The sequence below is a fragment of the Tasmannia lanceolata genome, unplaced genomic scaffold (assembly GCF_043159265.1).
Source record: "Tasmannia lanceolata isolate RefF3 unplaced genomic scaffold, GAP_Taslan_0.1 ptg000023l, whole genome shotgun sequence".
Classification (NCBI taxonomy): Eukaryota; Viridiplantae; Streptophyta; class Magnoliopsida; order Canellales; family Winteraceae; genus Tasmannia; species Tasmannia lanceolata.
In genome coordinates, this window is record NW_027518700.1 from 19657241 (window position 1) to 19678851 (window position 21611).

At 43.8% G+C, this 21611-nt stretch overlaps 1 protein-coding gene across 1 annotated transcript; it reads right to left on the bottom strand.

Moving 5' to 3' along the window:
* Positions 1-14163: 14163 nt before the first annotated feature.
* On the bottom strand, positions 14164-16004 carry LOC143855919 (uncharacterized). Its single transcript, XM_077365968.1, has 3 exons — positions 15410-16004; positions 14768-14924; positions 14164-14344 (listed from the first exon to the last, which is right to left on the bottom strand). Exons 1-3 carry the CDS (start codon positions 16002-16004, stop codon positions 14164-14166), a joined length of 933 nt encoding a protein of 310 aa, XP_077222083.1.
* Positions 16005-21611: the final 5607 nt, after the last annotated feature.

The window sequence follows — 21611 nt, forward strand, 5'->3', positions numbered from 1 at the left end:
AGCGATTCTCGTGGGGGCTCGTCCCTCACCTCTCTCGGATCGGGGTCCACACTACTGAACCAGGACCAGCTCCGATTTTTGAACGAGCCTCCAGATGCGGCCGATGAGGCCATTTTCTCCTCGCTTTATCAGATCGGATTGTATTATCATGACTTCCGCGAGAAGAGTCGGAAGTTCTCTGCCGCAATCACTCAGTCCGAGGAGGAGAACGACAAACTGATGCAGGAGGCTGCCTAGCTCCATAGGTCCATCAAGGAGAGGGACGAGGAGATAAGGAGGCTCAAGTCCGATAATACTGCCCAGAAGCAGAAGGCCTCCGACGCCCTCAATGCGCAGAGGGAGAGAGCCCGGGAGAGGCAGATAGCGGCAGTCGAAGAGGCCGTGCAGAAGAAGGAGGACGAACTCATTAGTTTGTCCACTGAATCTTACAAGCTAGGATTCATGGATTGCCTCGAGCAGGTCAAGGGATCCCACCCGACTGTTGATCTGGCAGGCCTTATCCTTCCTGACCCGTCGATGGCCGGGGACGACGAGCAGGACACCACCGCAGCAGCTGAGGCCCCGGTGGCAGATCCTCCGCGGAACGGTGGTCATGGGGTGTCTTGAATTTCCCATTTTTTCCTTTTTGGCACCTTTTACAGATTCTCTTTGTAATGGCCCTTGGAGGCCCTACTTTTTTTAATGGCCCTTAGAGGCCCTACTTTCATGAATAGAAGTTACATTTTGTTATCTACTGTCTCCGCTTGTGTGCCTCTGACTAGTATTAATTAACTCAACACTGTGGGCCAATAACACTTGTATAACAGTTCGTTTCCAAACAGGACGGCGCCCTTAGTAGGTATTCAAGTTTTTATTGACCAAGCTCTAGCAAAGGTTTATTCTTCTGCCAAGGCTCGTCCTTGACCAGAAGTGCGCTCCCGGTCTTTGTGCAGACTAGCCGGGGTGAACCGAGCAGCAAGTACCCCAGTTTTGGTGAGCTGGGTTTCTGAGCGGATTTGTTTTTCTGCCCGGGCCCGCTCCTGACCAGAAGTACACTTCCGGTCTTTGTGGAGACGAGCCGGGGTGAACCAAGCAGCGAGTACCCAAGTTTTGGTGAACTGGGTTTCTGAGCGGATTTGGTTTTCTGCCCGGGCTTGTTCCTGACCAGAAGTGTGCTTCCTATCTTTGTGGAGACGAGCCGAGGTGAACCAAGCAGCGAGTACCCAAGTTTTGGTGAACTCGGTTTCTGAGCGGATTTGGTTTTCTGCCCGGGCCCGCTCCTGACCAGAAGTGCGCTTCCGGTCTTTGTGGAGACGAGCCGGGGTGAACCAAGCAGCGAGTACCCAAGTTTTGGTGAACTGGGTTTCTGAGCGAATTTGGTTTTCTGCCCGGGCCCGCTCCTGACTAGAAGTGCGTTTTCGGTCTTTGTGGAGACCAGCCGGGGTGAACCAAGCAGCAAGTACCCAAGTTTTGGTGAACTGGGTTTCTGAGCGGATTTGGTTTTCTGCCCGGGCCCGCTCCTGACCAGAAGTGCGCTTCCGGTCTTCGTGAAGACGAGCCGGGGTGAACCAAGCAGCGAGTACCCAAGTTTTGGTAAACTGAGTTTCTAAGCGGATTTGGTTTTCTGCCCGGGCCCGCTCCTAACCAGAAGTGCGCATCCTGTCTTTGTGGAGACGAGCCGGGGTGAACCAAGCAGGAAGTACCCCAGTTTTGGTGAACTGGGTTTCTGAGCGGATTTGGTTTTCTGCCCGGGCCCGCTCCTGACCAAAAGTGCGCTTCCGGTCTTTGTGGAGACGAGCCGGGGTGAACCAAGTAGCGAGTACCCAAGTTTTGGTGAACTGGGTTTCTGAGCGGATTTGGTTTTCTGCCCGGGCCCGTTCCTGACCAGAAGTGCACTTCCGGTCTTTGTGGAGACGAGCCGGGGTGAACCAAGCAGCGAGTACCCAAGTTTTGGTGAACTGGGTTTCTGAGAGGATTTGGTTTTCTGCCCAGACCCGCTCCTGACCAGAAGTGTGCTTCCTGTCTTTGTGGAGACGAGCCGGGGTGAACCAAGCAACGAGTACCCAAGTTTTGGTGAACTGGGTTTCTGAGGCGGAGTGCTCGGAGATTTGGAAAGAAACGGTATCATTTTTATCATTCACATTCAAGCGTGCTTACAACGGCATTCGCCTTTGCGTCAAGTGGCTAGCTATTGATAATATTTTTGGAGGTTCTTCGAATTCCAGGAGTGGGGTAGTAGGTGCTCCTCAAGTGTTTCCAACTTGTAACTTCCTGGGTGAATTACCTCTTTCACTCAGTACGGCCCCTCCCAAGTCGGGGAGAGTTTGCCTACCTTCTTCGGTTGGGAGATAGCTGCCTTTCTTAGGACTAGGTCCCCTGTTTAGAATTCTCTCGGACGTATCCTCAGGTCGTGATAGTTGGACACTTTATGTTTGTAGGCTGCGACCCTGATTCAGGATTCTTCCCGGGCTTCTTCCAGTAGGTTAAGGTTTGCGCGGAGCCCATCTCCATTGAGCTGCTCATTGAAGTTGGTGACTCTGGGAGACGGGACACCGACATCGACGGGTATTACGGCCTCCGTTCCAAAGGACAAGTTGAATGGCGATTCCCCCGTCGTGGTGCGCAGGGTGGTACGATACGCCTATAAGACGTGGTAGAGCTCGTCTGCCCATCGGCCTGCCTTTTCGTCCAGCCTCTTTTTGACCCCTGGAGTAGGATTCTGTTCGTTCCTTCGGTCTGCCCATTCGTCTGAGGGTGTGCCACAGAAGTGAATCTTTGTTCGATCTTCATGTCGGAGCAGAATTTTTGAAAGTTCCGGCAGTCGAACTGTCTACCGTTGTCCGTTATTAAGACGGGGTATCCTGAATCTACAAATAACTGACTTCCAGAAGAAGGTCTGCACGTTTTGCTCTGTGATCTGGGCCAGAGGTTCAGCCTCCACCCACTTGGTAAAATAATTAATGGCCACCACGACGAACTTACGTCTTCCGGAGGCTGGTGGGAAGGGGCCCAAGATGTCCATCCCCCATACTGTGAAAGGGAGTGGGCTGATGATCGGGGCCATGGATACAGCAGGTTGGTGGATGGTGGGAGAGAACTTTTGGCACCTCTCGCACCTTTTGACCAGGTCCAGAGCGTCTTCCCTCAAGGTCAGCCAGTATAGGCCTCTCAACAGCACTTTGATGGCCAAGGCCTTGCCCCCCAGGTGTTCTCCGCAAATTCCTTCGTGCGTCTCTTGCAGATTGTATGCGGCGTTGCTTGGCCGGAGGCATTTTAGGTACGGAAGGGTGTACGACCTTTTGTACAGACTCTCACCATGTAGGAAAAACCGGGCTGCTCTCTGTATCACTTTGCGGGCTTCCTTCTTTGCTTCAGGAAGCTTCCCGCTACGCAGGTACTCAATGATCTCGTCCATCCAGCACGGTTCGTGCTCAACCTGCATTACTTCGACGGCCTCATTTTCAATACTGGATCTCTTCAAAAATTCCATACATATACTCCCAAGAGTGGTGTACCCGGATGCTGCCAACTTAGACAGCACATCTGCTTTTGTATTTTCCATTCTAGGGATTCTGATGACCTCGAAGTTTTTGAACTTGCCGACCAACTGGCAGACCTTGGAGAGGTACTTGATAATGCGCTCGTCGCGGGCCTCATAGACTCCTTGGATCTGGTTTGCGACCATCTGGGAGTCGCAGTACGCCTTCAGCCTTTGGGCACTGGCCTGGACTGCCAGGTTCATTCCGACGATGAGAGCCTCGTATTTTGCCTCATTGTTGGACGCACGAAATCCGAACCTTAGCGCGTAATCCAGAAGAAAGTTATCTGGCCCGGTGAGAATCTAACCGGCTCCGCAACCAACCTTGTTTGAAGATCCGTCCACATATACTTCCCAGATCGGTTCGTTAGGTGATGGATTCTGTTCTGCCGGTACAGGGATGTCTTCTGTTCTTCCCAGTTCAGTCTCAGCTTCCGTCCGTTCCAGTTGTAGTTGCATTCTCTGCAACTGGGGTTTGGGCGACTTCAGATTCGATGCTTTGCTGGTGGATGGTGCACTCGACCACGAAGTCTGCCAGCACTTGGGCTTTTGTCACCGGCCTAGGCAGGTACTGGATATCAAATTCACTCAGCTCGACGACCCATTTCACAAGTCGCCCTGAGGTGCCTGGTCTGTGGAGAACTTGCTGAGCGGCTGATCAGTCAGGACCTTTATTGTGTGGGCTTGAAAATACGGCCTCAGTTTTCTGACCGCCATGATCAGGGCGTATGCCAATTTCTCAACCCGCTAGTACCTGATTTCAGCGCCGTGTAGGGCCTTGCTGACATAGCAGATCAGTTTCTGCTGGTTGTGCTCTTCTCGGATTAGCACGGCTGCCAGTGCCATGGGGCTTACGGATAGGTATAAAAGCAGCTCCTCCCCCGGCTCTGGCTTTGTCAACAGCGGTGGAGAGGACAAGTACTGCTTCAACTCCTCGAATGCGACTTGGCACTCCTGTGTCCAGGGTGCTGTTTTAATTCCTTTGATAGCGTTGAAGAAAGGCAGGCATCTCTCTGCGGACTTTGAGATGAAGTGCCCCAGTGCGGCCACCATCCCGGTTAGCCGTTGTACTTCTCTAATGGTTTTTGGTGGAGTGGGCTCCACCACTGCCTTGATCTTTTCTGGATTGGCTTCTATCCCTCTCCTGCTTACCATAAATCCCAAGAATTTTCCCGAGCTGACACCGAATGTGCACTTGGCGGGGTTGAGCTTCATGTTATGTTTCCTTAGGACTTGGAATGTCTCTTTTAGGTCAGAGACATGATCTTGTGCGCTTCGGCTTTTGACCAACATGTCCTCTACATAGACCTCCATGTTGCGGCCGATTTGTTTTTCGAAGAGCTTGTTTACGAGCCTCTTATATGTTGCCCCGACATTCTTTAGGCCGAAAGGCATGATGCGGTAGCAATACGTCCCCTGATCTGTTATGAAGCAATACGTCCTTGATCGCCTGCCGCCTTTCCAGGGCAAAATATCTCCTTTTTTGTTTCACTGGTCTGCAAGTGGGGTCAACACCGAGTCGGTGCGTGCTGACCTTCGGATCTATACCGTGCATGTCTGCGGGAGCCCACGCGAAGACGTCTGCATTGTCTTGAAGGAACCGGGTGAGGTTCTGCCGGGTGCTACTGTTTAGAGAGGAGCCGATTTGGACGACCTTCTCGCTATCGCCTTCGCATAGAGGGATGGAGATGAGGTCTTCGGTGGGCTGATTCACCTGGGCTTCGTCTCTTAGATCAAGTAGCTCAATCGGCAGCGATTCTGAGGCATTTTTGCCTTTGAGTGTCATGGCATAGCACTCCCTGGACTGTGGTTGATCTCCTCTGACTTCTCCCACGCCATTAGGTGTTATAAACTTCATTTTCTAGTGATACGCCGAGGCAACGACGCTGATGAGGTTCTGGCCGGATCATCCCAGGATAGCATTATAGACCGAGGTGGCCCTCACTACCAGAAAGTTGACCATCGCGAAGGCTTGACAGGGCGGTTCCCCGACGAGGACTGGGAGTTCAATCTGTCCTTCAACTTTAACAATTTCTCTCGAGAAACCGAACAAATCAGAGTTCGCCGGCCTCAAGCGGTCGTCTCCTATCATCATCTGTTTGAGTGCATGATAATAGAGGATGTCGGCCGAACTCCCGTTGTCGACGAGGCTTTTTTTTAACTCCCAGTTCGTAACTAGCATGGTTATGACAAGGGCGTCATCATGAGGAAGTATCAAGTTATCGAGGTCCGCATCTGAGAAGGAAATCTCGTTCTCTGTCTTCATCTTTTTACTGCACGTGTGCACGATATTGACTCAGCGTGCGTAGGCTTTTCGAGCAGCAGATGATGTACCCCCGGCGGCCGGCCCGCCCATAATTGTGTTGATGAGCCCCTTGGGCTGGGATCGGCGCATCTCCGGCTGTGGACTCGATGGTGGGGGAGATTGATTCCACGCAGGGGGCAGCTGTGACCGTCGAGGGCTCTGGCCCTGAAGACTGTGGCCGTCATCTTTGACATATTTTTCAAGTATCCCCGACCGATCAGCAGCTCGATTTCTTCCTTGAGCTGCCAGCACTCGTCTGTGTTGTGCCCGTGGTCAATGTGGAACCAACAATACTTCGACTTGTCTCTCTTGTTTCCCCTGGAGATTATCTTGGTCGACCACCTTACGAATTCTTCTCCTCCTCTGGGGGGGACCTCTCTCTTCTGGGGGCCTTATCATCCGTACGCTGCTTGGTAGGGTTCTTTTCCTCTGAGGTTCTGCTCCTGTTTGAGTCTAAGGCTGCCAGAGTCTCCTCCACGGCTATGTATTCCTTGGCTCCGGCCATCAGATCCGCCAGTGAGTGCGGGTTCTGGAGAGCCACTGATAGGTGAAAATCGATGGATTTGGCGCCTGCGAGGAGTGCGTTCATGGCGGCTGAAGGATCCAAATTTGGCACTTGGAGAGCCTCCCTGTTGAAACGACTGACGAATGTTTTCAGAGGTTCATTATCCTCCTGCCGCAAGGTCATTAGGGATGCTGTTGTTTTCCTCGGCCTCCGACTGCTCATGAAATAGCAAACCAGATCATCCCCAAAGTCCTCAAAGTTGCTGATGGAGTTCGGCTTGATCCTCGAGTACCAGTCCCGGGCTGCACCAGTTAGAGTGGTCGGGAATGCTCTACAGAGGAACCCGTCAAAGGCGCCGTGGAGGAGCATCATAGTCCTGAACGTCTCCAGGTGGTCTACAGGGTCGGTGATTCCTTCAAATTGCGGAACTGTCAGCATTTTGACCCTCTGGGCGCTGGTGCGTTGATAACATTGTCGGTGAACGGCGGTCTGCTTTAGAACGTCTTTGCAGTGGGCCGGCCTTGATCCTTTGCTAGGTCTTCTATACGGTGGTCTATCTCTTCTATCCTCCGTACCATTGGAATAGCCCTCTGGTCTGCTCGGCCCACTGATCTATCTTTCTCTACTGAGGGGCTCGGAGCAGAGCCGGAATGGCTTTCCGGACTCCTTCGACAATGCCGGGATCTTTCCCGCGGCGCACAGTCTTCCTTGGCTTGGTGTGTTTGCGCGGAGTGAGATCGTGACCTCCGGCGGTGGTGAGGCTCTATATGGGCATGTCTAGTTCTGGAATGATGGACTCGCCTTGTGGTCGGTGGGGCCCGTCTCCGCTAGGGCGTGTTGGCTCTCCCCTGTGCGTACTCGACCTTTCCTGTACAGGTCGTGGGGCCTCTGGGGGATGCTGGGGAGGCGCTTGGATCAGATGTTGGTATTGACCGACAAGGGCAGTCATCTGTTGAAAGAGAGCTTGAACTTGATCCAGAGTGGGAGTGGGATTGAGTTGTTCCGAATGAGCCGGGCTCTGCTTTGCTGTTGCAGAGGGAGCCACTACATGCGAGGCGATTCGGTCACTTCGAACCCCGCGAGGTACTACAGCTCGGGCAGTTGGTACCCAAGCACTCTTCCTCCTTGCCATTTTGTAGAGGGGATTTGAACAGCTTTTAGTTCAGGGTCCCACGGATGGCACCAATCTGTTAGGCCTAAAATTGGTAACAGATACGGCAGTGACATAAGAGCTGATCTGGCGGGTCCAAGGGACGGAGCTGAAGGAATGAAGCCCTGCACAAGAACGCACGAGGTCAGAAGACCAACCCGGAGTCATACTCCGGACTGGCCCTTCGACACTCAAGTCAGTATGACCAGAAGTGCAGCGCCAAAACTTTAAGAGTAGTAGTTGTTGAAGTCCCCTTGCTTTGAGCCTTGAGAGGCCTTTTATAGAGAGAGCCCTGGGGTGGTTGAATTACCTACCCCAGGACAGGTGTCGGCCCGTTTGTGGGTTTAGGTTTACCTGCTCTTGGCGGATTACCAGACTACCCCTAGGAAGTGCCGAATTCGTGGTGGGCTCTTTAAGGGCCACGTGTCGACAGCTAATTAGTTGTTGTTTTTCATACGTCATCACATACTGTAGACACCCTCATTTTGCTACACTTTAACCAATAATGACCTAATATATTGATTCGTGGAATTTCACTGGAAAAATATGCATCCTCACATTGATAAAGAGATGTACATGGTCAGATGATTAGATCTAAAAAATTAGAAAATACCTTGATTGGTGACTTTAGAGTGTTAAATCAATGTAAGAGTCCATCTATCATGGATTTATATATTTTAGGGTATTAATATCTCGATCTGACTTTACAGATCATCAATCGGGATAAAATAAGCTTGGGTTACTTCACAACCCGGGCCCTGATTCCATTCCGAGACCTGATTTTCGTAAATCTTTAGATCGAGGGCAGATCTTGACCTGAGTGTCTTTCTTTACCAAGGATTTATGATCATTTAGTCAAAATAATATCAATCAAGGTTAATCTCAAATCCGGATTAAACATTGGGTTACTTAACTGAGCAAAAACCTAGTGAAAAGTCACGGATCAAGGCAGGATGAATGAGATCCGTCGAAATTATCACATTAAATCATCGATAACAGAACTTTTTAATGTCTTAATTGGTGTTGATATATTGGTTTAATAGTTTTAACCGTTGATCCAAAAATTGATCAAGTCGGTTGGTTCGTTTGGATCACCGATTTGCCCAATCTTTGGAAAAACGATATGCCGATAAAAATCGATGACTCTCATTGGTCAAAAATTTGAAATCAATATTTCTATGGCAATATTGGGCTTCAACGAAAGAGTAAAAATCAAGGATTCCAAAGGTGAAAAAATTATCGAAATCGGATGCCAAAATCTCCGGAAAATGATATTTTTCTGTTTCCGCGAGTGTTCTCTCTCCTCACATTCTCTCTCCTCTCACCACACGTTTTCCCAAGCTTAGGAAAACGTATATTGTTTTCCTCTCCCCTATTTTTGAATATTGTGTGGATACCTTAAGATTTGGTGAAAATCTTTGCAAATTATGAATAGAACAAGTGTCATAATATTACTAGTTCAAGTAATTACCCAAAATTGAGAAGGAGACATGTCCACACTTTATTGGAAACCAAATATTCTAAAATTTGGACGTTTCTTTTCTCATTCTAAATTTGCAATGACACATGGAATGCAATGAATTGTTTCTTAAATAATGCAATCAATCTTCACTATTTAAAACTCTTTCTATTCTTCAGTAGCCCACCAAAATTGGACGTTCTTTCCTTCATATATGGGTGTTTCCAAAAGATTGGGTTGGAATATTCTAGGAGCTTTTCATCCATACCATCAAATTGTCTCTCACCTTCAATTTTTAATCTCCACCCTACCTTTCCCTCTCCTCCTAACTTAGTAACCTTGGTCATCCATTCACCTATAAATACCTCTCAATTCTTCCCTAGAAAGATATAAAAAAATTGAAGGTCTTATACTTCCTCAAAATTTGTGCATTTTCTTCTTCAATTTTGTGAGGTCGGCTACCATTGTTAGCCGAACTTTACGAAATTGTGGCTATCTCATTCTTGGGTCGGCCACCTCCCCTTCATCCCTCCAATATTCTCTTCCAAAAGCATTGGTCAACTTCCACTGATCTCGCCTCTCAATATTCACTTGGATCTCATCGGATTGCAAGAAAGAGCGTGAGGATCGCCATCAAACCCCGGAAGAGGTAGGTCAAAATTCCTTTTTATGTTCATATTAAATTTGTCTGAATTTGGTTTCCTCTATTATTTCCCCCCTCTCAATTGGCGTATCTTAGTATCCCATGATTCGGTTCGGCCTTTTTCTTATGTGCAACCTGTTGGAACCCAAGAACCCCAAAGCACTGTATGTGTCGAAAAGTGAAACCCATTGTGCATAAAATACACGAGTGTTGTGTGAACGAACCCATGCATTATGTGCATATCCCCTAATTGATATGCTTCGAATTAAGCACTGTGTATATGATCAATCTACCCATTGGATTTAATGTACATTGTGTGCACGTTCACCTACTCAACCCACCCTGACCTACTTGGTCCAACCCAAATAAACCCAGACTCACCCAACCAGTTCAACCTGAACCACAACCCGCATCTCTCACTCGGTCCAGCCAGGACCCAACCCAATCCATGCACCCAATGCCCGAGCCATACCAATTTCCACTACGCAATTAATAGAACCCGAACCCATGCTCCCTTCACTGTGACCACGGCACCCCTATTCTACACCACAAACTGATGTGAGCCTAACCCAAACCTATTTAGGTGAACCCACACGCTAAGCCGCACCCTAAGCCTGCACCCTAAACTGCACCCTAGGCCCGTACCTTAAGCCGCAAGTCTAACCCAAGCCCACGGCCACATCGGCCATGACCCTAAACCCCATGGCTCAAAGGGTCTTGACCTCAAACCTCGTGGCCCACTCGGCCTTGAGCACCACCTTACTCCCCAACCAAATAGCAACCCATTTCCTATCGTCATATACATACGCCCAATCTTCCCATCTAGTATCTCACCCAACAGCAAATACCCAATGCTTGACCGACCATCACACTCGCCCATCCATTCACCAATTTCCATCCATTTCATCCATATTCTTCCCATCTATTAAATACCCTACCCCATGCGCCATCTGCCCCTTAACATATAAGTCTATACATCCATGAGCCTACCTACCCGATCTAACATCACCCATACACCCCCATCATGTATCCTTGACCATCATATCATAATCTGATCATATCTCCTCCCATCCGATCACTCAACTCCCTCCCTCTCTCTCTCATGGCCTTATACCCTCTCTCATAAAAACCAACAGTAGTGCCCTCACCCCAATGCAATCACAAGCCTAGCCGGAGTCAACCCGACCCCAACTCCCCACCGGTCCAACTTTACTCAACCCGGTTCAACTTGAAACCGTACCCAACCCAAGCCGCACCCCAACTCAAGGCCACACCCCAACTCAAAGCCGCGCCCCACGCCCCAACTCAAAGCCATACCCCAACCTAAAGTAGCACCCTGAACCCCAAACTGGAACCCAAGACCACCCCTACCCACACCAAGACCCACAACCTGGACCCGCACCCAATACCCGGCCCGGAACCCGACCCCAACTCCCCCCGGCCAACCCAGCAGTACATACCTATTAGTACATCATATCATCCCAAACCCATTCCTCAAGCCATATGTACTATGCGCATGCATGAAAACTCAAAAGCAACTATAGGTGCTGATCACATTTAATTGTACCTTGGATGCACCTTCCCAAATACGGTGTTCATATACCATAATCCATCCAATTTTACATACATAGTAACCAAGCCAAAACCAATGAGGGTCCCCCCATGCATTGCGTGCACAATTCGCATCACCCGGTCCCAAACCGTTCTAATCCAAACCAATCGGACCAACGGTCCGACCCAACCCAGCTGGATCCAATCGGTCTGACCCTAATCTGAGCCTACCCAAGTTAATCTGAGTTAACCCAAACCAACTCGAGTTAACCCGAGTCAACCCAATCCAACCTAACCCAAGTGGACCTTCATCCATGTCCGAGCCCACCCAACTCAACTTGTCCTATGCCCATTCCCAATTGGTCATGTCCCCGAACCTAATTAATTAGCCGAACAACTTTTGGCCGAATCTTACGGACGATTCCTCCTTCCAAGTTCCCAAAATCCCACTCCCAATCTAAATTCCCCATCCAAGTTTCCACTTCTCAATCCTAGCTTCCAAAGCTAATCTCAAATCTCAGTTCCAATTCTTAATCTCAACCACCCCAATGGAACTACGTGTGGCTTGATCCCCATCACGGGGTACGTAGGCAACTTGGCACTTCCAAGTTCAGTCGCATCTTTCTCCATCCTTCTCGTTCCCCTAAACCCTTCTTCATCCCTTCCATTCCCCTATTCACCATTTTCTTTTCCTTAAACCCTTTTTGCATGTTAGATGTTTCATTTTGCTTAGTTGCATGATTAGTTGCATGTTTAGATCTCTTTAATTATTCTTATCGTAAGCTTAGAATCACATGCTAGTTGTTTTGCTTTGCTCTTTGCATGTTTTAGTATTTTGCATACTAGTTGCTTTCTTTGCATGATTAGTTGTGTTTGTTAAATTTGGAACTCAAAAGAATTCAAAAATCTTAAAGAATCTAAGAACTCATAATCATCTAAGATGAAAAATCCCAATCTCCAAAACATAAAGTTCTAGGCTCCAAACTTAGAGATCACACTCTAAGTTCTCAAAATAGAATTCTTAGAATCCAAAGTTCACAAATATACTAAAAATGTAACTTAGGTCCATTGCATTAAATCTAGGTTCATATAGCATAAGTCACTTCACCTCAAATCAATCAATCTAATTCAACTTAAACCGAATCTCAACAATCTCATAAAATGTCAAAAACACTCACATAGGCACATAGGCATGTAGTTGCATATAGGATGCACTCCTGGCCCGCATGAGTCTAAACTGTGAACGGCTAAAATATTATAATGCATCTAGGTTAATAAAGTTCACATTCACCCCCTTTGTTAAACCTAAATAATTAAAGCTTTTAAAAGTTAGGCAAGGTCGGTGTTGTACACTTCGTGCGGTACACCTTCCGACTTCGTAACCAGGTAACTTACCCAGAACTCAAAACGTAGACCAAATTAACAGAGTTAATCATGGGTCCTAGATCCCTAATCTACGTGGTGACTCTGGTCAGTTGCTTATTTTCTTGAAGTTAGGACTTTTATCCTAAATTTATGGAAAAAGCAACCATATTCAAATCCAATGGACAAAGGCGCTATTATCATAAAAAAAACACTCTTGTGGGCCACCCCCCCCCCCTCTGGGACGGGATCCACACATACCCCAATAACATTTTAAACTTATAACAGTTGGGAGCTCCACTCCTAAACCTCTGATAGGAAGGCATTAATGATAATCACTAACACAATGCAAGACACCTATCAAGACAGTTAACAATAAGTTGTTGAGGCTATGCTGTTTTAGGAGTAGCATCAGATGAACTGCCAATATCATTCTCTTGCAACATCGGCACGTATTAGTTTGATTACAATGTAAAATATTTTCGTGAAAATAATAATAATCAATATAGTTGTTATACTCTAATTTGTGGAGGTTTAGAATGGACGACACATCATAGAAACCTCTATGGATCAGAGGGTTAGGATAGTCCCATGAAGAAGATTTTCAGGTTACACCCTCTCTACATCAGGTCCCACCAAATGAATGTTTTCTATCACCTAAATAATGTTGGGCCCACTATATTTTGGACTCAACATGCATGCACGATGGTCCCCCATTTAAATTCTCAAGAATTATTGTCCCAGACGGTTTGGCTCCAATCATGGTTTCAAATTTCAGTTTAGGAATGTGTTTTGGTCCTCACCGAAACTGAAAGAAAAAGTGACCGAAATTTCGAAATTCCGGTCGTGTAACGTAGGTATCCCCAATTTCGGTTCTTGGGTTAACCGACCTAAATTTCAGATTTCGATCAAAATTTAAAACCATCGCTCCAAGTACGTTGTCAAGTCTATTTGGTGATTGAGAACGTAGATCCATTGGGCCATCATGAAATCCACAGTTAGTATAATAGGGTGACGTGACTCGTTACCCAACTAAATGTAACCGGAAGAAACCGGTCACAAATCCGGGAAACCAGACGCCTTTCAAAATTGAAAACCACCTTAAAAAAGGTATAAAAAAAGAGAGCCTGCGATTTTGCTTGAATTGGAAGAGTATAAGAAAAGAAAAGAAAATCACTACCTTTTGTTCGTTCTCTTCTTTCTTTTCTGTTTCTACTTTCATCTGATTTCCATGGAATGAGAACAAGATCAAGATCGAGAGCTTTGAAATGGCGAAATCGAGACTGTTTGCAGTTTATGTGGCGATTTCGGGTTCAGGAACGCTTTGATTCTCTGCAAAAAATACGGTTTTAAGCATCAACACACGTAAATCACTTTCTAAGCCTTTTTTCTCTTCATTTTCCAAAAAATCGTTCTTCCTGTCACGATGTCCATATTTATCATTTTTTTTACTCTTTCGATACGAAATCGAATCACTTTCTACCGTCCACAACGATTTGTTTCGCGATTTTGTTTTAAGAAACATTCCCATAAGCTTTCTCTACACTTTTTCTCCTTTTCTCTTTTTTTCTTGATCGTAATATGTTTGTTATTCTTCTGTTGGGAAAACTTAGGTATTGTAGCAGATTGTATCCAAACATACACATGGAGATTTGGAGTTGCGAGTGGTGTCTACACGACAAAGAAAATCAATTGAGAAAAAGGAAAAAAGTCTTTGAATTCCTCCTCGAGATTGCGAATTCCTTGCCGGAAAAATCGTCGGAGGAGAACCGGATCTGCCAGAGAATGGACCAATTCCCGCCGGAGGAGCAACAGGGATTCGTCATCGGAGGTAGCCAAGAAATCGGATCGGCTGCGAGAAACAAAAATTCGTTGAAGAATAGTAGTATTTAGTGTTTGGAGAAAAATAAAGCTTTGGATCCTTGGAAAATTTTTGCCATGAGTAGTGGCGAAGCCAGGATTTATGCATAAGGGGGGCAAAATAATATAATATATTTAATCCAAAAAAATATTACAGTGTCAATGAAAACATACTACAGCTGTCCTCTACGAGTCTTCATGTTCTGAAAGCAATGCATGATTGTTTCATTAACAATGCTACAAAATATATATTTTTCAATGTAAGTAATCAAACTATCAGCCATCCATTGATCTCCCATTCAATTCCGTAATCGACTCTTTACTATCTTCATGCTAGAAAAAAACTCTCTTGACTGTAGCCGTTGCAACTGGTAGAATTAAAACCAAAGTAACAAGCTTATAAATTAGTGAGTACAAAATATCTCTTCTTGTCTCAACCATTCTCTTAGCAAGATCACTAATTCCTTTCAATTCGGAGAACTCAATGCTGTCTTTCATATCCATGATATAAGTTTTTAGTTGATTGTCAAGTGACAAAAGTTGTATTGGAGAGAACTCAACTGGGTAGAATTCTGCAAGACAGACCAATTTGCACTTATTAGATGCAGAGAACGAATTACTTGGATGTAAGCATGCCATACACGAAAGCAACTAGGTATTTACCACAGTGAAACGATCATTAAGCTCATTAAGTTGCTTATCAGTAACGGGATGAAACAACTCGATACGGTAATGATGTATGTTCTTCCTTTCATTTACATTTCGTCGAGACCGCCCTCGAGCAACAAACATATCATCCATATTAGGGACAACTATATTTTGTTTGTCACAAAATATAGAAACCTCTTTTAACAAAGTATCAAATGCTACTTCAGTTCGCAGAGCTTCTAGTCACCGCATAGCTATTTTAGCCAACATCATAGCATTCACAATTTCTTGATCTTTTTTCTACAATGCTTGAGATAATTCATTTGTAATACCCAATATATCTTTCATCATATGCATATTAAATATGAAATCAAAAGACTGCAATGAATCAATAGTATGCCGGCTTCACCTCTTTGATAATTCCTTACACTGCTTTTTGTAACAATGTCAAGCACATCAATAATAGAAGAGAACATACTAATCAAGCTCAATAAGGTATAATAATGCGAGCCCCATCGTGTATCACCTAGTCGTTTGAGATTAGTTTCTTGGTTTTGACCTCGACCACTTGAAAGTTCACAATTCTCAAGTGCATTAAACACTTTGATGGCTTGTTTCTCTTGAAGAAGGTCACGGTGTTTGCAAGAGACTCCAACAACATTTACAACATTAGTGACCAAAGTGAAGAGATAATCAATGTTCCCATTATGTTTGGCAGTAGTAACAAGAGCCAATTGGAGTTGATGTGCAAAGCAATGAATATAAAAGGCATATGGATTTTCTTTTAATATCAATGCTTTCAGACCATTAAACTCACCCCGCATATTACTAGATCCATCATAACCTTGTCCACGTAGTCTTGAAATACTGAGTCCATGCTTTAGAAATAGTTCTTCAAGTGTCGCCTTAAGTGATAAAGCACTAGTATCTGTAACATGCACAATGTCTAAAAGACGCTCAACAACATTTCCTTTTTTATCCACATAACGTATTATAGCCGCCATCTGCTCTTTAATTGATACATCTCGAGCTTCATCAATTAAGATAGAGATTTGAGAGAAAGAGGGGAAGATTGAAATAGAAAGAGCTTGAGCTCTAATAATTTTAAAAAAAATAGATTGAAAGAGGAAAAGGGATGAATATATTAACAGAGAAAGAGAGAGAGATTGAGAGAAAAATAGGAAAATATTGAAAGAGAAAGAGGGATGGAGAGATTGAGAGAGAAAGAGGGAAAGATTGAAAGATAAAGTGGTAAAAATACCTTATGGCTGGCTGAAGTGCTGAACGAATCGCCGGATCCGAGGACGTGTGGTGTGGGAACGAGTTGTGGTCCTGTGGAGAAACAAACCCTAAAGTCGCATAAAAAAAACTCAATAGCTTCTGGACTTTTGTGCAAAAGAAGTCCGATTGACTTTTTATATAAATCACATTTTTTTTCAAATGCCCAAAAAGCCAACTGCCCCCATGCATTAGAAAAATAAAATATTAAAAGGGGTGCAAGGGCATTTTAGGTATATATTTTTTTTTTTGCTGAAGAGATATAAGCTGCTCGCCAATGTACATTGCTGAAATTGGCATGTTATTGCCGGAATCTGACCTATTTGCTTGGAAAGGGAATGATTATTTCCTGAATCTGACACTCCGGCCGGTGAATAGGTAGCTTCTTATGCGATTGGTGTTGATGTTGCATCGTTCTGTGAAATGAGTTTGTAAATGATAAATTTGCACCCCCTTAGGATGATTCGCACTCCTTGTACACGTCAAAAAGCGTTAAAGTCTGCCTTTTAAATTTTGGTTTCTTACTAAATTTTGGTGTTGGCCAAAACAGAAATTTTGGCCGAAATTTGGTAATAATAAAAAATTATTATTTAGTCTCTACTCTACTCAACTAAGCTTTTGTCCCAGACTAGTTGCGGTCGGCCAATGAATCCTTCAGAAAATTTCCATGAAGAAAGTGAAAGAATCTAAGCGGCTCAAAGTCTAATCGTGACACAAGTTGGGTTCGTCTACATAAAAAAATATTATTTAATAATTTATCAAATTCGGCTGAAATATTAGAATATTTCTAGTTTTTTTTTTAAAATCAATTTCGAAATTTCAGCAGAAATTTTGGATTTCGCCAAATTTCAGTTTCGGTCTTAACCGAAATCCTAAATTTTAGCCAAAATTTAAAACTATGCCAACAATTCATGTTAAAAGTGGTGTGAATCATCCTACACGGAGGAGAATTTATCATAGCTCAATGAATATATCCAAGAGAACACGCAATTCGAGAAAAATAAAGATGTACGGCTTCTGACATTCTCTCCGTTGACTTAACTTTTAGATACAGAGTGTTGCTTTCCACAATTATCGTCCTCACTTTCCCGGTGTCTCTACTGTATTGTCTTTTACTCCCCGCGAGATTTTTTTAACTATTTCTTTTGGATAGAGATATTCGCAGTACCATGTTTTAATAATCGCAAAAGCTAAACTTGTCTTTGGTGATTTAATTGGCTTATTTATGAGACCTTTTGGGAACTGTAATAACTTTTTATAGATGCTTAAATAATAAAAGACAAAATGAGTTAGTGCAATTATCAAAACATGGAAGTGCCAAAATCAATAGGCTTTCTTTTTTTAATTTTAACCATGGTTTTAAATTTCGGCCGAAATCCGAAATTTCGGTGGAGGCCGAAACCGAAATTTGCCAAAATCCGGAATTTCGAACTTTCCCAAATTTCGGTCTGAAATTTTGGAATTTCGAGAATTTCGGTTCGAAATTTCCAAAAAATGTAATATTTTTTTTTTAAGAAAATAAATGTTACAAAATTTCGGTCCGAAATTTGAAATTTCAGAATGAATTAAATAATCTTTTTTAATTTTTACCAAATTTCGACGGGGTCCGAAATCGCTACCGAAACCGAAATTTAAAACCATGCTTTTAACTAATCACCCCAAGAATTTATAACCCCTTATGATACGTGAAATTTCGAAAATACTAACCTGGGAAGAAAGATGATTTTCTTTATGAGGAAAGTGTTCCTGCGCAACTGCGTAGGGAGCTTCCCTGCACTTAAGTGGCTTAAAAAGCCTCTAATTGATTCGTATAGCGGGTCGACCTTTGCGGGTCCACAAAAAGTGACCATTGTGAGGCTTTATAAGCCACTTAAGCGCAGGGAGCTCCCTGCGCAGCTGCGCAGGAACACTTTTCTCTTTCTTTATAGCAGATAATCAATTTATTTATGGAAAATCTTTTTGGTTCTTTTGCGTTTTTTTCTCAAAAAAAAAAAACGCTATCAACTTACAAGTGGATCGTGATTAATTACTCAATGGCATTTTGGTTATTTCTTGAAAGTGCCTTTTTCTGTGCTATAATGCTAGAGGTGTCTTTTTTGCTTCTGTGAGATATCTTCTTCTATCTGGCTTAGTATTCCCGGGTCGGGATTTTCAACTAGGGCTGCAACTCGGATCGGGTTGGATGGATTGAAGCCAACCCTAACCCAACCCGAGCCCAACCCGCTTCTAAATCTCTCAATCCTAACCCAACCTAGCTAACCCGAAATCGGGTCTGGTTTTTGGGTTGAGCCGGGTTCACCTTGGGCTAAACAGAAAAAATACAATAACTCAAAGAAAATCAAGATAAAATTAGAGGACGGAGGTTGGGTATAAATATCGATTTCTACCAGCGGTTATGACCGCTGGTATATATCTGTAATATACCAGCGGTCCTAACCGCCACTAATTTTGACAGATACACTAGCGGTGTTTATAGCCACGGTTATAACCACCGGTATATATCGATATATACCCGCGGTTCCAACCGCTGCTAATTTTGACATATACACTAGCGGTTGAAATAGCTACGGTTATAACCGCTGGTATATATCGATATATACCAGCGGTTATATCCGCTGCTATTATGACCGCTGGTATATATCTGTAATATACCAGCGGTCCTAACCGCCACTAATTTTGACAGATACACTAGTGGTGTTTATAGCCACGGTTATAACCGCCGGTATATATCGATATATACCCGCGGTTCCAACCGTTGCTAATTTTGATATATACACTAGCGGTTAAAATAGCTACGGTTATAACCGCTGGTATATATCGATATATACCAGCGGTTATATCCACTGCTATTTGGACAGATACACTAGCGGTGGGAATAGCTACGGTTGTAACCGCTGGTAAATTATGCACCGACGGTACATACACCAACGGAAAGGAAACCGCGGGTAAATTGTATAACAGCGGTGTTACCTAATATGAGCAGCGGTTGTGACCGCTGGTAAAGATTGGTTTTGTTGTAGTGGTTGCACCCCCTAGTTTTTGAAACCGCCATCATCTTTTCAAACTTACCATAATACCCGTGTAGAAATGGTATTTCCACCCCTCTTATCCTCCCTTCCATCTTCATGTATAAGGGACAGAGAAATTATACAACGAAATGGCGTACAAACACGTACTCAACATCTGCGTGTTTAGGGTTCTGAATCGGATCAAAACCTAGGGCCTTCCTTAGGCGTTCTTCTTGGAGATTTTCACCGAGCCGTTTGATCCTCTCATTTCACAGGGACTTCGCAAGGATTTGGGTTTCTTCGACTTGAAGATCGGAATGGGTATTTTTTTGTGAGAAAATGAGTCTTTTCTTTCCCAAACAGGTAACCCTTGTATCTCTCTAATTTCTTTATTTTCTGAAGTTTCTAGGTGAAAACTTGAGAATGACATTGTATTACCTAATTTTATTAGTGGAATTTTTCGTCGGTTTCTCCCCGTGGTTTTTCCCTCTTCATTGGAGGGTTTTCCACATAAATCTTTATGTTCTTTTGTATGATTGCTCTCTTGATTGTCTGGTTTAAATCCACATATTTTATTTGCTTCCTAATTTGAGTAGGTTTTCTTTGACAAAAAAACCCAACAATAGATACAATTGAGGTGCTATCCCAACTAAAAAATAGGGGCAAATATATCAGTTTCTAATTGCCATGTATAGAAACAAGGGAAAATTCTCAAAAAATTGTGATTTTTATCTGAAAATCTCAAAAAAGGGTAGAGTTGGCTAATTTCTCAAAAAGGGGTGAAACGCATCCCAAGGAGTGTTTTAGGACAAAAATGCCCTTATGTTGCCTTTCCCTCCAAGAAAGTAAGCAACAAATCCCAATGCATTTCACCTACCAATTTGACTTTTTTTACCTTCTTCTTCCCACGCCAAAATCAAACTCCATTGGCTGTTGTAAAAATCCCAAACGAAATTCCATTGCAGAGAGGTGAAACTCTCCTCTCCTAAAATGTAGATTTTATTGCATCTTTTATTTTTCTTTGGCTTTCAAACCTAAGCTTCTCAAGTAGGTCCATTGTGATACATTTAACATGCTCCTTACACTGCTATGGTGTATTGTCATCATCTTGTTTACTTGTTAGGGATTTGTTAAGGTTGTGTTAGGCATTTGTTATTGTCATCATCCTCTTTCCAATGCTATGGTGTATTGTCAAAATCTCTCTACCTCTCTATTGCCCTCTATGTTTCTATTTAGAGTAAAGCAGGATGAAACTCATGTCTATACGATTACAACCACTATTTAAATGTGTAGAAGCAATATTTTATTCTCGGAACCACTGTTGATATCTGGGAACCAGTATTTAAACACTCAGAAGCAGCAATTATACATAGGAACCACTATTTACCACTATGTAGTGGTTTCAAGGTATAAATAGTGGTTTCCGAGGTATAAATAGGTGTTCTGAGGTATAGATAGTGGTTCAAGAGTAGAAATATTGCTTCACACAATATACCTTGGAACCATGTAGTGGTTCCAAGGTATAAATAGTGGTTCTAAGGTATAAATAGTGGTTCCAGAGTAGAAATATTGCTTCAGACCATCTAATATTACTTCAATGGATGTCAAAGTTGCAATGAATTTATGAACAATGGGTTAATTAGTTGTCTAAACAGTCAGATCTTATCGTGGTTCATAGTTTAGATGGCCTAATACTTGTTCCGTTCCGAGAATTTAAATTGTGAGATTGAAATAGTTATGCAGTCAAAACCACTATAAAAAGTGAGAATGACTGTATTTATTTGATTTTAAACACTAAGAACCACTAATTATACCTAGGAACCACTAATTATACCTAGGAACCACTATTTACCAGTATTTAGTGGTTCCAAGGTATAAATAGTGGTTCCAAGGTATAAATATTGCTTCACACAATCTAATATTACTTCAGTGGATGTCAAAGTTGCAATGAACGTACGAACAATGGGTTAAATAGTTGTCTAAATAGCCGAATCTTATCGTGGTTCATAGTTTAGATGGCCTAATACTTGTTCCGTTCCAAGAGTTTAAACTGTGAGATTGAAATAGTTATGCAGTCAAAACCACTATAAAAAGTGAGAATGACTGTATTTATTGGATTTTAAACACTCGGAACCACTAATTAGACCTAGGAACCACTAATTATGCCTATGAACCACTAATTTTACCTAGGAACCACTATTTACGAGTATTTAGTGGTTCCAAGGTATAAATAGTGGTTCCAAGGTAGAAATATTGCTTCACACAATCTAATATTACTTCAGTGGATGTCAAAGTTGCAATGAACGTACGAACAATGGGTTAAAT